Source organism: Rana temporaria, chromosome 3, assembly GCF_905171775.1.
Source record: "Rana temporaria chromosome 3, aRanTem1.1, whole genome shotgun sequence".
Classification (NCBI taxonomy): Eukaryota; Metazoa; Chordata; class Amphibia; order Anura; family Ranidae; genus Rana; species Rana temporaria.
The window spans coordinates 114586069-114602197 of record NC_053491.1 but is presented as its reverse complement, the minus strand read 5'-3'; the positions used below and the strand labels follow the sequence as shown (position 1 = coordinate 114602197).

Genomic DNA, 16129 nt, shown 5'->3' with positions numbered 1-16129 from the left:
CATGTGCTCTCAACCAACAGCAAGGTGGAACTGATTGGTCTTTAGGTTACCATCAGACTCCACCCACCCAATGACAAGTTATTTCCCAATTATGGGCATTTCCACATTTGGATAATGACATAATCTATATCTCAAGCACCTCTGTTTAAATGTATCTTTTGGCCAGGGTATCTCCCAGCCGACACCTAAATGGGGACAGGGATAGAGCACTGTGGGACACGCTGTCATATTCTTGACACCTTCCCAGCACAGACATGTACACTCTGAGTACTGTACTACCTCTGTTCAGAGCTGGTCTTAATTACTGACAGTTTCCTAATCTAAGAACTGGAAGTAATTCTTTAAAGGGAAACTCCACTTTTGTGGGGGGAAAAAATAGAAAATAAAGAAAAAATAATATAGCGTGTACAATTGCGATACACGTCATTGTAATTGAATGATATTAAAATGTACCTTTCCCTTTCAATCTGCAGCCATTGTAATTTTCTATAAATGCAAAACAACATGGCTACATGGAGTTGTTCTGTACACAGAATCTGTACTGACCGCTCCACAGAAACATAATTTTCTGCTTGTGTGATTGGCTGACCAATTTTCCCAGAAGTCTGCACTAAGATACAAGTCAGATTTCAGGCATCCCTTGCAACAAAATTATAATTTTTGGTGACTTCCAATAGGAACACGTCTAAAGGGATGCAGGCCCAGCAGCTTTCCTCTAAATGCTCTGCAGCTGCCACAGCTTACTAATAATTATGGAACCACTTCCAATACAGCCACTCAGCACAGAGGCATAGTCAAAAATCCCCATCCTTGCATAGTCAAACACACATGGATTTCTTCAGAATAACAAAAGGTAGTAATGGTTGTTATAATCCCTGCAATGTACATAGATCATCCAGGGGGGAATGTTTTTTTTTCTCAACAAAAGTGGAGTTATGTTTTAGGAATCTGTCACTGCCATATTAAAGTATTTTTAAAGTGGTGGTAGTCAGAACTGCCTAACGTTGCCACATGTGTTGGTAATGTTGTTGACACTGGTGCAAATGCTTGCCTGAATTAGAGGAAGATAATTCTTAAAAAAACTACCACCAGAAAAGTGTAATTTGGACTTTTTTGAATCTTCCTGAATGTGTCAGCCTCTTCAACTGACCCAAATTGACTATAGTTTCCCTTGGAGATCAAGCTGTCGCAGCAAAGGCAGACATTCTCATAAATGTGCGTGTGATGCCAATGAGGCTGTTGTTTTCAATGGTGGGGATTACACTGCTAGATCTGATATCATATGAAGTAATTTGTTTTTTATCCTTAGCCTGTAATAAAGAGCGCTGTTATGGAAAGAACCCTCGGCAACACAGCTGTAAATAGCAGATCAGCTTGTTAATTACTCAGCCTATGTAAACATTGCTTACTGTGTTTCCTGCTCTCTGTAAAACTTTTAAGGAGACTGCACAACAATAACGCATGAAAATCTTACAACCCTGACTTCCACTATATTTTGCACATTTAGACACATGAATAAAGCATTTTATGACACGTTTGCATGTAAATAATGCTGTACAACTCCTCCATCCTTTATGTTGTTAATACTAACACATATGGAAAATTGGGGGGCGTTTTAGTATTTTACCGGTTCCCAAGAAGCTTTAACCTTTTACCCATTTAGCTCCCTCTTTTTCCCAATATACATTTGCCAGTGCAAAAGGCTTCACCACCACTTAATGCATAATGCTAATTGTTCGCCAAGCCCTGTTTAAAGCGGAGTTCCAACCACAATTAGCATTTTTTAAATGTATGTCCTTTCATCCTGCGTTTTTATAATATAAATCTGGTCACTTACTATTTTACAATCCGCCGCCGATATTCAAAAAAGATAGTTTATAAAACTATATCTACACCGTTATTTTGCTTGTGGGCATTGTGAAGCCGACAGGCACTTACTTCCTGGAAGTCTTGGATGGGGAGTGATAATTGGACAGCGCACTGCATCCTGGGAAATGATGACACACATTTCCCAGGAGCATTAGAGGGAGATGATGTCAGAATGCTAGGTGGTTTCAAAGGCAGATTTCGTGGGACCGCATAGCAACAGGCATTTCCAGATGAGTAAAAAAAAAAATGTTTTCTTTTTTAGTCGTAAGCTACAGTTTAAAGCAAAATTGTTTTTTTGATGGAACCTCCACTTTAAGTAATATAAGTAAACTACCCATGTCAACTACACCTGGAAGAAGGCAGAGATAAAGGCATTTCCATTAGGCACAATACAATGTCTGTGACCTCTACATAGCTTAGCACCAGCTGACCAATCCACAGATATAACGGTAGTTACAGTTGTGCTATGTATTACATTTATTGGAATTGCAGCCCTCTTTATATAGGTCAAACTATCCAAGAACTATAAAAAAAAACATAAAAAAGAAACATGTTTAGAAAATCGTAGCATGTTCTCTGGACTATAATGTATACAGCTACTTTTTTTCTTTTTTACAAATCATAATAGAAAATGTACACTCACCAAATACTAGAAATGATATCGTAAAACTTACGCAACACATGATTATTTGATGACAAAACACACATGCACAGTTAAGTTGGTTATACACATATGGCCATAGATTACCCCATCCACACTAACAGAATGGATGGGCAAATCTCCAGCTTGAGCTATTGTATCTGACAGTCGGCACCCTCGGCTGTCAGAATACCCAGTGCCCACAGCTGATTGACTGTAGGGACTGTTTGGCTGACTTTTTACCTTCCGAATCCTTTGATTTCTCAATTGAAGTTTGTCAAGTTGGCTGGGGTTGACAGGGCCACCCACAGCTTGAATTTTTGCCATTTCACAAGATCCAGCCACCATTTGAGCAGTGTATGGCCAGATTGAATAAGACCAATTAATCATTTTAACCCATAGAACATTTTTTTCTATCTTTCTTTAATATTTTTTTATTTCCAATTACCCATTCCTTCTTCCATCTGCTGTTGTCTATGTGTTTTTTAAACCCACAACAGTTAAGATTCCATCCACTATTTTACCCCTTTCTGTTTTCACTAGGCTCCTTGTATTATAAAACATATCTTAGTTCTCCTGGCCCGTACACACAATCGGTTTTCCTGGCGGTAAAAAGTCCGCCGGGAAAACGAAGGGGAAAACTGAAAACCTGCTCGGTAGCTTTTTCCCCCTACACATGGCTGGTTTTCCTGGCAGGAAAACTACTATGTGAGCTTCGGTCGGGAAACCCGGCCGTGTGTATGTTCCACCGTAGGCTTTCCCCGTAGAAAAACTACCGGCTTAAAAACCACCGGGAATCCCGGCAGGAAAAAAGGAAACATGTTCTCATTTTTCCTGCCGGGATTCCCAGCGGTTTTCCTGTCGGGAAAACTGCCATGGAGCATTCACACTGCCAGTTTTCCCGGCCAAAAGCTGTCATGGCAGTTTTCCTGATGGGAAAACTGGTCGTGTGTACAATGCATTAGATAATTTTATTGTCGAGGAAAGAGTACAATAGAACAGCCTCTTTTTTTATGTCTCCATGTTATCACATTACCTCTCTGCTTACATTTTAGTTATGCCTCTACAGTACTTCCATTTTGTTTCAGGGTATAGTAGAACAAGGTTTCTTGTCATTTTATTCTTTATATTTATTATAGATATAATTTCTAATAAAGAGCTGCCTATTGATTGCCACCCTTTGTGATGGTTTAGAAAGAGATGTTACAAGTAGCTCATAGTGGAACTGAAAAAGCACAGAAATTGAACATCCAACCAATTAAAAATATGGATGATACAATACCAATGCAAAATGAGGGGACGGAAAATAATACAGAGCTGGAGCCACATATTTTACTACTGCACAAGTAAGAGCGGGTTATTTCATTTACATATCAATGTTGTACAATGTTTTTATACTGTAGTTATATATTAAAGGCTAAATTGAAATTAAAAGTATGCTAGATGTAGAAAACGTATTAACCCGTACTTGACCAGGCTGGACGAGCAGGGTAGCAGAGCCCATAAACATCTGTTGACCTATATGTATGGTTTTAGTAAGTCCTGTTATGCTGCGTACACACGATAGGTTAGTCTGATGAGAACGGTCTGATGGACCGTTTTCATCAGACAAAACCGATCATGTTTGGGCCCCATCGGTTATTTATCCATAGGTTAAAAAAATAGGAACTTGTTTTAAAATTATCTGATGGATAAAAAACCTATAGAAAAAAACGATCGTCTGTAGGTATGTCCATCGGTGAAAAATCCACGCATGCTCAGAATCAAGTCGACGCATGCTTGGAAGCATTGAACTTCATTTTTTTAGCACGTCGTGTTTTACGTCATCGCGTTCTGACACGATCGTTTTTTTAACTGATGGTGTGTAGGCACGACTGATCATCAGTCAGCTTCATCGGATAACTGATGGAAAAATCCATTGGACCGTTTTCATCAGACTAACCTATCGTGTGTACAGGGCATTAGAGTGGAACTCGGCCAAAACGTATTTTTCTAGTTTTGGAGAGGGCAATGGTTAAACTATTGCTGTGTAAGTCTCCTTTGTGTAAAAGGAGTCCTATTTTCTGTTATGTTGACTGCTGTCACCAACATACAACGTGTGGGTAAATCAAATATATTACAGTTGTTATCTAAAAAGGAGCATGAGGGAAAAATCGCCAATGTAGTTGCCTTGCTGTAGGAACTCCTCGCTCATTTTTTCTTATATCTTGGGGACAGGAAGTGAGGAGAGATTTATTTAATGCAGACACAAAACAGTAAATACCTGACAAATGTTCTAAATTTTCTAACACTGCAAAAAGTTTTGTCACGATCTCAACTTTTTAACTCAACTCTAAGCATTTTTGTTCAATAGAGTGTGTAAAAGTCAGAACCTCTGTCAAGTTGTTACTGCTGTCTCAGTGATGAGATTTAACCTCACTTCTTTCAGTGATGCCAGTTCAAGAAATTAGAGGGTGTGGGTGCCACTGGGACATGAAGACACAGAAAGAAATAAAAAAAAAAACCTTGCCATGTTCTAACCCATGCTCATACTACTAAATGAATATGTTTTGGTTGCTTTCTCTCTCATTTCTTACTATACTCGTGTGGGAGAAAACAATGCATAGGCTTGGTGATCAGTGGGAGTAAATAAATTACATTGAAGATGAAAGTGTTAGAAGAAATAGCGCCCCATCATTGGTGTCAGTTGGAGCATTAGTTCCCTTTCTCTTAAGTTAACGGGAGAAAAAGTACCCCATTGTTGGTGTCAGTGGGAGGAATAGTGCTACGTCTTTTGTGTCAATGGAAGGAATAGTGCCTTCTATCAGTGGAAGGAATAGGGCCCAAAGGGCTGGAAAAGGCAGGAAAAAGGGCCACACCTGGCCTGAGGGCCACAGTTTGGAGACCCCTGCACTACAGGGGTCCTGTGCCATGAGAGGCTGTGGAGGAACTACTTGGGCCAAGAACAATTGATTGTATTTTTTTTTTTTAAAGGCAAAGCCTAAATCCAAATCTGTGGAATGGACGGATATATACCTCTATTTTTATTATATGATTTCTCCAGGTTTCTTGGCAAACAGTTTGCTGAACGCTTTCTTGACCCTTCTTATGAAGTCCCAGTAAGTCGTGTACAACCTCTACACCTTGATACAGAAGGTAAGTACCCCCTGTCTAATGATAATACAATTCAAGGAAACAGAATGTACATAAAATATCATTAGGTAATATGAAGGTAAAATATAATATAAAAAACTATTTTATTTCAAAATAATTTTACAAGGTAAGGATAAAACTTCGGTATTTATTTTAGGAACCAAATAAGTATTGTAATTTTAATTTGCACTTGTGAAAGTAACAGAATCTAATCAGTTGTGGAAACAGCCCCTAACCCACATTCCGCTCTTGTTCTAACATCTACCCTGATGCTTATTGCACTTCCACAAAGAGACCGACAGGTCCTTTTATACTATCAGGCCTCGTACACACGACGAACTCGTCGGGCGAAACACATCATTTTCCTCGTCGAGTTCCTTGTTAGGCTTGACGAGAAACACAGCCAAGACCAAATCTCCTCGTTCTCAAACACGGTGACTTCAACACATAGGATGGCAGGGGAAGTTCGATTCCACTGGCACAACTCTTGGGGCTGGTTTTGCTAATCTCATGTGTTTGCGTGTTAAGTAAAAGTTTATTAAGAGACTATTTGCACTTTTCAGTCTGTTACAACTTTAAAAATGTATTATCTCCATTACAAATGCTACTTTTACTCCCGTCTCATACTTTATTATGAGCAAGCGCGGGTTCCTTAGCATACACACGCTCGAGTTTCTCGTCGGAAACAAGCCTGATGAGGAACACGACGAGCCAATTTGATACTCCCGTCGAGGAAAAAGAGAACTTGCTCTCTTTTTTGCTCGTCGAGTTCCTCGACAGTTTCCTTGATGAAAAATGTACACACGACCAGTTTCCTCGGCAAAAAAGCTCTCCCTCCAAGTTTCTTGATGGATTCTGCCGAGGAAACTGGTCGTGTGTACGAGGCCTCAGTCACTGGATACAATTACAAAAAACGGCATTGCTGTTTTGCACCACTGAGCACTGGGCTGTTGTCCCAGAGAACCTGATGATCTGCATATGAAACACTTTTAATGCCAAAAGGTAAAAACAGGAATTGGCAATGTAACATTTTATGTAAAAAGATTTCTTAGGTAAGGCATTTATGTTGTCATCTTTTTCAGATTTTAATGTATTATTAAAAAAAAAAAAAATGCTAAGTACGGTTGTTTTAGGTTGTGGAGCAAAAGATTACTGGAGGCTCCTGAGAGAACATTCTGAGGCACGACTAATGCAAGATATCGCCACTGACATACCTGGAGCATTCACAGTTAAGGTTTTTTTCTTTTGATTGTTCTTTAAAAAATAATGTAATGCTTTAAACAACTGATGTTGATCTGAAAATCAGCTAATTGTGTTCAATGAGGAATTGCTGAAATCAGAAAATAAAAACATGAGACCCTAATAAATCCTTTCCTATACTAGGGGGGAACAATGCACTGAGATAGAGGACGGTATAAGAACATGGATGGAGTTAGAGAGGGCGTTGTTAAATAGTGTACAGTATGTGCACCTATATGCCAGTATTCATAATTCACAACTTTTTGAGGTGAGAACCAGGGACGCCTATTAGCAAAAGTATGTAGGCATAGAACACACCCCCTGCCACTTCCCCTTAAGGGAGAATTACAGAAAAATATTAGATAAACCCACAAGTGCTTTTTTTTAACCACTACTATTCCTTTATATTGGCTTTTGAAATTTGCAAATACAGCAATATAGAAATTGGATGAAAGGTTTAGCACTGGGAAACACTTTTGGAAAGATAAATAGTGCATTTTATATACAACTATATAGATCAGACCAAAATAAGGGACAAATAAAGAGGAAAGAGGGACAGAGGGACTTTATTCCAAATCAGGGACAGTCCCTCTAAACCAGGAACAGTTGGGAGATATGCAGTATTTGTACCCAAAAGATGTGCATGAATAACGAATTTGCATGTGAAAATTACAGCTGCATACTACCACAGATAGCAAGCAATTGTGCTGCAAGTTTGAAAATTACTTTCTAAACTATTGCTAGACTTGCCAGGCTTCACAAGTTTGTTGCACAATTGCAGCATGACTCCAGATCAACTTTCTTTGCAAACATTTTCCAAGTCTGCTGCAAGTTCTGGTTCAGTTATGTTGTTCAATAGTCATCCCACCACAGGGGTCACTGTGGCTGAATTTTCATGCTATAGACTTCAAGAGCTCTTGCTGTAGACTCACCACTCCAAATTTGCTCTTGCTAGAGACTTGCTAATGCAAATTTGCTACAAATTGGAAAAGTGTCAACTAGAACGTGTGCTTCAAGTGCTCAGAAAGTGTACAACTTGCCAATAAAAATGTGCACCACGTTAATAGACTTACAATTCAACACTGCCACAAATTTGTGGCAAGTCCCCTTGCTTTCTGTGCTACCTGCGATACATTGCTTCCCTAACACTGACCCGCCTCTCAGCCAATCAGGTTGCTCTGGTCTGGTTACCTGTCACCTGATTGGATGAAACAACAGGCGCCGCTACTGGATGCCTGATGGGAGGAGAGAACGGGAGTGCAGGAGACATGAAGGACCTTGCTCGTCGCCGTCATCCTCTGCCCCACAAGACAGGGTAAGTGCTGAGGCTGCGGCGAGCGGGCGGGGGGAACACTCTCACACTGGCAGCATTTGGCACAGTGGCAGCATTTGATGGGCACACTGGCAGCTTTTGATGGGCACACTCGCAGCATTTGATGGCACAGTCGCAGCGTTTGATCGCACAGTGGCAGCTTTTGATGGCACAGTGGCAGCATTTGATGGCACAGCAGATGCAATTGATGGCACAGCAGCAGCATTTGATGGCACAGCAGATGCAATTGATGGCACAGCGGCAGCATTTGATGGCACAGCGGCAGCATTTGATGGCACAGCGGCAGCAATTGATTGGCACAGTGGCTGCAATTGATGGCACAGTGGCTGCAATTGATGGCACAGTGGCTGCAATTGATGGCACAGTGGCTGCAATTGATGGCACAGTGGCTGCGTTTGATGGCACAGTGGTAGAGTTTGATGGCACAGTGGTAGCGTTTGATGGCACAGTTGCGGGAAGTTATGTTTTTTTTTCGTTTAGTTTGTTTGCACCCCCCAATTTTTTTTAGCACCATCCGCCACTGGTTTCTACTTCATCCATAGATTTATGCAGTCCATTTAAAAATGTAAATTCAAATTGCACAGGGCAGTATATCTACTAATTTTAACTGACCGATAAAAAAAAGTCCACCCATTTGTTCAGCTTAAGCAGGAGACATGAAGGACCTTGCTCGTCGCCGTCACCCGCTGCCCCACAAGACAGGGTAAGTGCTGAGGCAGCGGCGAGCGGGCGGGGGGCACTCTCACACTGGCAGCATTTGGCACAGTGGCAGCATTTGATGGGCACACTGGCAGCTTTTGATGGGCACACTGGCAGCTTTTGATGGGCACACTCGCAGCTTTTGATTGCACAGTGGCAGCTTTTGATGGCACAGTGGCAGCGTTTGATGGCACAGCAGCTGCAATTGATGGCACAGCGGCAGCATTTGATGGCACAGCGGCAACATTTGATGGCACAGTGGCAGCAATTGATGGGCACAGTGGCTGCAATTGATGGCACAGTGGCTGCAATTGATGGCACAGTGGCTGCAATTGATGGCACAGTGGTAGCGTTTGATGGCACAGTGGTAGCGTTTGATGGCACAGTGGTAGCGTTTGATGGCACAGTTGCAGCAAGTTATGTTTTTATTTTTTAGTTTGTTTGCACCCCCAAATTTTTTTTAGCACCATCCGCCACTGGTTTCTACTTCATCCATAGATTTATGCAGTCCATTTAAAAGTTAAATTCAAATTGCACAGGGCAGTATATCTACTAATTTTAACTGACTGATAAAAAAAAGTCCACCCTTTTGTTCAGCTTAAGCTCCAGCTGAAACAGATTCACATTTTGGATGCCCTGTCCATTCTTTCACTGTTTTTGCTAGTTACAAATCTGTGATCTCTCGCAGACCTGTGACAAATTACTCAGGGGTGACTATTATGGATTTATAACCTATACATGTCACTAGAGTAACGGGGTCTGGTAAAGCAAAACCAGCCGGCAATTCTGAAATGCTAACAGCATAAGTCGGTCCCTGATGTGCAACTTAATCATTTATATGTTGTTACAACTTAATTAAGAAAACATAAATCACAAAGGGATATTTTCAGCATCATAGTATAATCTTTACCCACATTTAGCATGGTTCAGGAGCAAAGGAGCATTTAATGGGGAGAACAAGAGAACAATAGAAGGAAAACACATGTGCAACATGCTTGAAGTAAATAGTGCCGGCAATATTTCATCTTCAGGTGTTCAATAAAATGTATAGTTATATGGAACATTTGATGATAAACACGCAATTGTGTTTCTTTTCTTTAGAACCCAGGAGTGAGCCACTTGCCACCTTCAAAACTTCTAGATGAAATCAGAGATTATAAGAGAACACTTTGGCTGATGTCCAGAGTCTCTGAGATTAATCAGGAAAAAGCAATACTTTTCATGACCAAATATCCCCTACCAGATGTGAATGAATGGCAGAATACAAACTCCCCTCCTAAGTATCTGAGTAAAGACACTTTCTTGACCAAGGTAGGTTACAGATCCTGATCTTCTGTGTTGTGATTAACATTTCTTTTCAGCAACGAATAAATAAATAATTAAGTGTTGTTGGCTGAATTGTTGTGCTTGTTGCATTCATGATGGGTATAGAGGCAAGCCAAAATGGCAGCAAGCCCTACAGCAGAAATGATTTAGCTGTGTTAATTTTCTAGAAAAAAGGTTAAAGTACGTATTTTTTTTTTACCATAGAGGCTACCCATGATCTTATACAATTCCTTTGGAAATATGATTTATTCAGGGCTTTTTTTCTCAAACAAAAGGTGCTGGAACTCAGCCACAACCCCCAAAACCCCTCCCCCACACACACCCTTCAAATCACATCAAGTAGGGTCTTAAAGGAGCATTAAATTCCAAGATTGCATTACACAGAGTGCAGAGCTGTCACTTGTAAACACAGAAACCAGACAAGTGATTGTGGTGAGCAGGCACCAAAGGGTCTGTGCCCGAGGTGGTGGAACTGAGTTCCCCCAAGTTCCCCCTGAAAAAAAGCCCTGGATTTATTACCTTTACATTAGACTGATAACATTTAAAACAAATTCTGGTGTGGATGTAAACCCTAAGGCCCCTTTCAGACTGAGGCAGGAGCTGCGGTGGCGGTATAACGCCGCTAAAAATAGCGGCGATATACCGCCGGAATTGCCGCGGGTATCAGCCGCTAGCGGTGCGGTATTAACCCCCGCTAGCGGCCGATAAAGAGTTAATATCGCCCGCAATGCGCCTCTATAGAGGCGCATTGCGGGCGGTATTGCCGCGGTTCCCATTGTTTTCAATGGGAAGGAGCGGTGAAGGAGCGGTATACACGCCGCTCCTCTCACCGCTCCAAAGATGCTGCTGACAGGAGATTTTTTTGTCTCCCGCCAGCGCATCGCCTCAGTGTGAAAGCCCTCGGGCTTTCACATTGAGTCTGCAGTGCAGGAGTTTTTCAGGCGGGATAGCAGCGCTATTTTTAGCGCTTTACCGCCTGAAAAACTCCTCAATGTGAAAGGGGCCTAACTGGATAACATTTAGTTTGCTAAAGTACTCTTTATGAGAAACAATTGTCACTTTTTTTCCATAAAAATTTTTTTTTTCCTCTTTTAGCATTCTTTGTTGCATCTCAGTGCTGCATGATTGCTATAAATTTGCTATGATTGATAAGGCAAAAAAAGTGGCGCTCATTGAATAAAATAACAAACTAATCCTATATAATGCAGATGGTAAAAACTTGAAATCACAGATTTATTTCTTAATAAATAAATTATTTGGAAGTACCAAAGGGATAGATCCAAATAAATAAGACATACTTAAATTATTCTCTCATCCTAATTGTATAGCCAAAGATTAGCAAACTAATGCTATAACAATGTAATGAATAGATATGAGAAAACAACAATACGCCCTCCAGGCAATAAGTGATGTAGCTAGATTCACGTAGGGTGTCCTAACTTTGCGGCGGCGTAGCTTTGCTTGTTTACACTACGCCGCCGTAAGTTAGCGAGGCAAGTACATGATTCAAAAAGTACTTGCCTGCTAAGTTACGGCGGCGTAGCGTAAATGCGGCAGGCGCAAGCGTGCCTAATTCTAATTCGGCTAAGGGGGCGTGTTTTATGTTAATGGGGCTTGACCTGACGTGATTGACGTTTTTTTGGAACGGCGCATGCGCCGTCCGCCTACATTTCCCAGTGTGCATTGTGGCAACGTACGCCGCACGGGCCTATTGATTTCGACGTGGACGTAAATTACGTAAATCCCTATTCACGGACAACTTACGCAAACGACGTAACATTTTCGAATTTCGAAGCGGGAACGACGGCCATACTTTAACATTACTATTACAACTATTTGATGAAATAACTTTAGGCCTGATAAAGCGTTACGTAAACGGCGTATCTGTACTGCGTCGGCCGGGCGTACGTTCGTGAATAGGCGTATCTAGTGATTTACATATTCTACGTCGACCGCAATGGAAGCGCCACCTAGCGGCCAGCCTAAATATTGCCCCCTAAGATAGGACGGCACAAGCCGCCGTATCTTAGATAGGTTTAAGTGTATCTCTGTTTGAGAATACACTTAAACTTAGGTCGGCGCAGATTCAGAGTTAGGTCGGCGTATCTACTGATACGCGGACCTAACTCTACCTGAATCTAGCTAATAGTGTTCACAAAAGATAATTAAAGCTAGCCTCTTATATGTAAAGTGAAATCCAATTCAGTAATGGGTCCATCCAGAACATAGCAATGGGATATTAGATGAATCTATGATAGCAGGTACGGCATAAACAATATAAATAATTGTGCAAAAATAAATCTGTGCAAAATTAAACTTGCAAAAAGAATACGTAGCATAAAATAGTAGTACAAATACTAAAAATCGCTTGCTGATGGTAATAAATTAATATACTAGAATCCAAAGAAGTAAAATCAGGGTGCAACTAAGCAATCTGTGCAAATTAGCAATAATAACTGCAGCAATAAATAATTGTGCAAATTGCTAAGAAGTGCAAAAAAAGCAATCTGTGCAAATGTGGCAAACAAATGCAGCAATAAATAATTGTCCAAAAACTAATAGCAGCAAGAATGTGGTGCAAGGGATAATCCAACAAGTGCAAAAAATAAGATCATCAAATGACGATTCGTGTAAAAAAAATCAATATTTCAATAAAAAAAGTCCCATATACGGTGCAAATAGAAGTCCAATAGTGACAGTCACTTTAAATGTGAAATAAAGATCATCAAATAATAGAGTGCCACCGTCCAGTCAATTTCCAATGTGCATGGTAGTGTTTCCTCCAGCCTCTCACCTCATAAATGAGAACAATAAGCCTTACTGGCACGTCCACACTGGCCGATTCGGTCCCAGGCTCCCCCGATTGTACCGCTTCTATCTCCTATGGCAGGTCTCTTTTCACTCAGCCCAATCTATTTCCAGGGTGTTCAGACTCTCAGCCAGATACCAGTCAGTGTTATGGAAAGAAAAGGGAGGACTCCATAGTGTAGTATTTAAGCAGATTGATTTAATAAAAGAGAAAAAACTTACAGTTATACGATAAATAAACACTGTGTAAACATGTAAAAGTTTCCTATCTCGGCCGCGACCGGAAAGGAACGTCACCCGACTCTCTTCCCTGACGCGTTGCGTCACTGATGACTTGGCTTTTTCAAAGGGCATTAATTATTTTCTATGAGAGGCTAGCTTTAATTATCTTTTGTGGACACCATCACTTATTGCCTGGAGGGCGTATTGTTGTTTTCTCATATCTATTCATTACATTGTTATAGCATTAGTTTGCTAATCTTTGGCTATACAATTCGGATGAGAGAATAATTTAAAGGGGTTGTAAAGGTAAAAAAAAAAAAAATCCTTAATAGCTTCCTTTACCTTGTGCAGTCCTCCTTCACTTACCTTATCCTTTGATTTTGCTTTAAATGTCCTTACTTCTTCTGAGAAATCCTCACTTCCTCTTCTTCTGTCTGTAACTACACACAGTAATGCAAGGCTTTCTCCCTGGTGTGGAGAAAGCCTCTTGAGGGGGAGGGACACTCTCTACTTTGCAGATAGAGAAAGGAGCTCTGTGTTAGTGGGCGTCCTGACACTCCTGCTTGCCCCCTCCCCCCTCAAGAGACGATTTATCAGAAGAAATAAGGACATTTAAAAGAAAAATGGAAGGATGAGGTAAGTGAAGGAGGACTGCACTAAGGTAAAGGAAGCTATTTAGGGAAAAAAATTACCTTTACAACCCCTTTAAAGCGGTTGTAAACCCGCATACATTTTTTATTTATTTTTTACACCTGCAAGGCAAAAGTCATAATGAGCTAGTATGCACCGCATATTAGCTCATTATGAAATACTTACCTCGGAACGAGGTAGGGAACTTACCTGGTCCACGCCGAGCCGAGCGTGTCTTCCGGGTATCGCCGCTCCAGCGCTGTGATTGGCTGGAGCGGCGATGACGTCACTCCCGCGCATGCGCGCGGGAGATTTCCTTTCCGGCATGGGTCGGCGGGGCCGGCCCTTCAGCCGAGGATCCCCCCTGCGCATGCGCCACTGCAATCAGCGGCGCATTGCGAGGGGAATATCTCCTAAACCGTACAGGTTTAGGAGATATTCTTTATACCTACAGGTAAGCCTTATTATAGGCTTACCTGTAGGCAAAAGTCCAAAAAGTGGGTTTACAATCACTTTAAGGACTCATTATTTATTTGGATCTATTCCTTTGGTACTTCCAAATAATTTATTTATTAAGAAATCCATCTGTGATTTCAAGTTTTTACCATCTGCATTATATTGGATTTGTTTATGTTATTTTATTCAATGAGCGCCACATTTTCTGCCTTATCAATTTTACTTTTACCGTGAAAACACTGTTTTTTATGTTGGCAGCTATTGGCTTAGTTTTAGGTTTTTATATTATCGCTGTGGTTTGCGCATTAGTACCCTTTCTTTATTATATAAATTTGCTATGGACACAGGGGTTCATGTGACGAGATGACAATGCAGGAGAACTAATAGGAGACAGTTGTCTGCCCATAACAGAAAGTACCAGTACCTGCCATGACATTGATGGCAGAGCTACCAGGTGTTCTTAGAAGCTAGATGTTCTGAGAAGCAACACTGCATAACAGGTCCAGGATAGCAAATAGCATGCATGCACTGCAAAAAAAATACAAAACAGATATGAAAATTTAAAAACCATGGACTTGTCACAGCCGTGCTCTGTGGCCCAATTAGGATAATATGTGGCTGAAAAGCATAGTCTGTATGACATTCTATAACAAAAGGAAGCCTGACTGAGAATCACTACTTCACTAAAACAATTCAGAACACAAACAGCTACTTGTGATTATCCTCATAAACAGAATCCCTCTTGGTAAAGTCCAGGTAAACTATGGTAACTGTAAGAGGACTGTTAGAATGCATCCGGCGTGCACACGTGCGCATGCGCATACGTGCGGGCAACGGTAGATTCTCACACGCGCCAATGCACGCGTAGGAGCATGCCCCTAGCCACAATTGGTGCCAGGCGGCCTATTTAAAAGATGTCCTGACTTCTGAAAAGTGCTGACTGGTCTTCAGCTGTGTCCTGATAATCTGATAACTCTGTTAAACCCGGCTTGATTCCTGTTGCTGAACCTTGGCTTTCCTTGACCCTGCTTTTGGACTCCTGGTCCTGGCTTCCCATCTGACCTTGCTTCTGCCTATGGCTTGTTACCTCGCTGCCCGCCTATTACCGAACCCAGCCATTCCTGTGACCTTGCTCTGTCTCCTGCTTGGCTCAACGCTGTCTCCAAGTGCCTGTGCTGGCTATCCATCCTATCAGCTTTCCTGGGTCCAGCTCCTTATTGGATGCTTTGCCTGCACCTCCAACTCCACTTACAAGTTCTGCACGCAACACCTACAGGCACTCGTGTTCCTCCTCACCCTAGCCACCATCTGTTCCACCTTCAGTGGGGCTTGGGTTGGAGATACACAGGCGATCAGCTGGAGGGATCCAAGGACAAGGGGACACTGCGCTGGAGCTAGAATACTCTGGTAGCAGTAGAAGAAGGGTTCCTCACCCCCTGAGAAGCTGTGTACTCTTAGGCTCCTTCCCAGCTGCCCTCATGCTGCCTTGGACTGTGGAAGACCTCTCCTCTGACTGCAGATTACTTGCCCTACTACCTCTGCCTCAGCAGGTGTGACCTCTATGAGCTGCTGTGGGAAGGAAGCTGAAGAACATATCTTCCCAAAAAGATCGAACCATTCCAGCTCATGGACCCTGATTGGTCCTATTAAGTCACTGTCTGCTTGTGAGAAAAGGTGACTTCTCAGCTGTCCTCTCCTAACCTTTTCTGCAGTTTTGATAAGACAGAATGGAGGGAGGAAGAGTTGGAAGAGCAATACACTCATTTAAAAGTTGG

At 41.6% G+C, this 16129-nt stretch overlaps 1 protein-coding gene across 4 annotated transcripts in view; it reads left to right on the top strand.

Annotated features, from left to right (window-relative positions):
* Nucleotides 1-16129, top strand: part of LOC120931654 (testis-specific gene 13 protein-like) — a 31146-nt gene that overhangs the window by 3821 nt on the left and 11196 nt on the right. For 2 of the 4 annotated variants that reach the window (XM_040343301.1, XM_040343297.1), the window contains exons 2-5: nucleotides 3649-3855; nucleotides 5553-5644; nucleotides 6775-6875; nucleotides 10014-10223. In XM_040343301.1, coding sequence (XP_040199235.1) covers nucleotides 3710-3855; nucleotides 5553-5644; nucleotides 6775-6875; nucleotides 10014-10223 — 549 coding nt within the window. In that variant the 5' untranslated portion in view covers nucleotides 3649-3709. The remainder of the gene's footprint in view (nucleotides 1-3648; nucleotides 3856-5552; nucleotides 5645-6774; nucleotides 6876-10013; nucleotides 10224-16129) is intronic. The other 2 variants (XM_040343298.1, XM_040343299.1) reach the window with 2 other exon arrangements.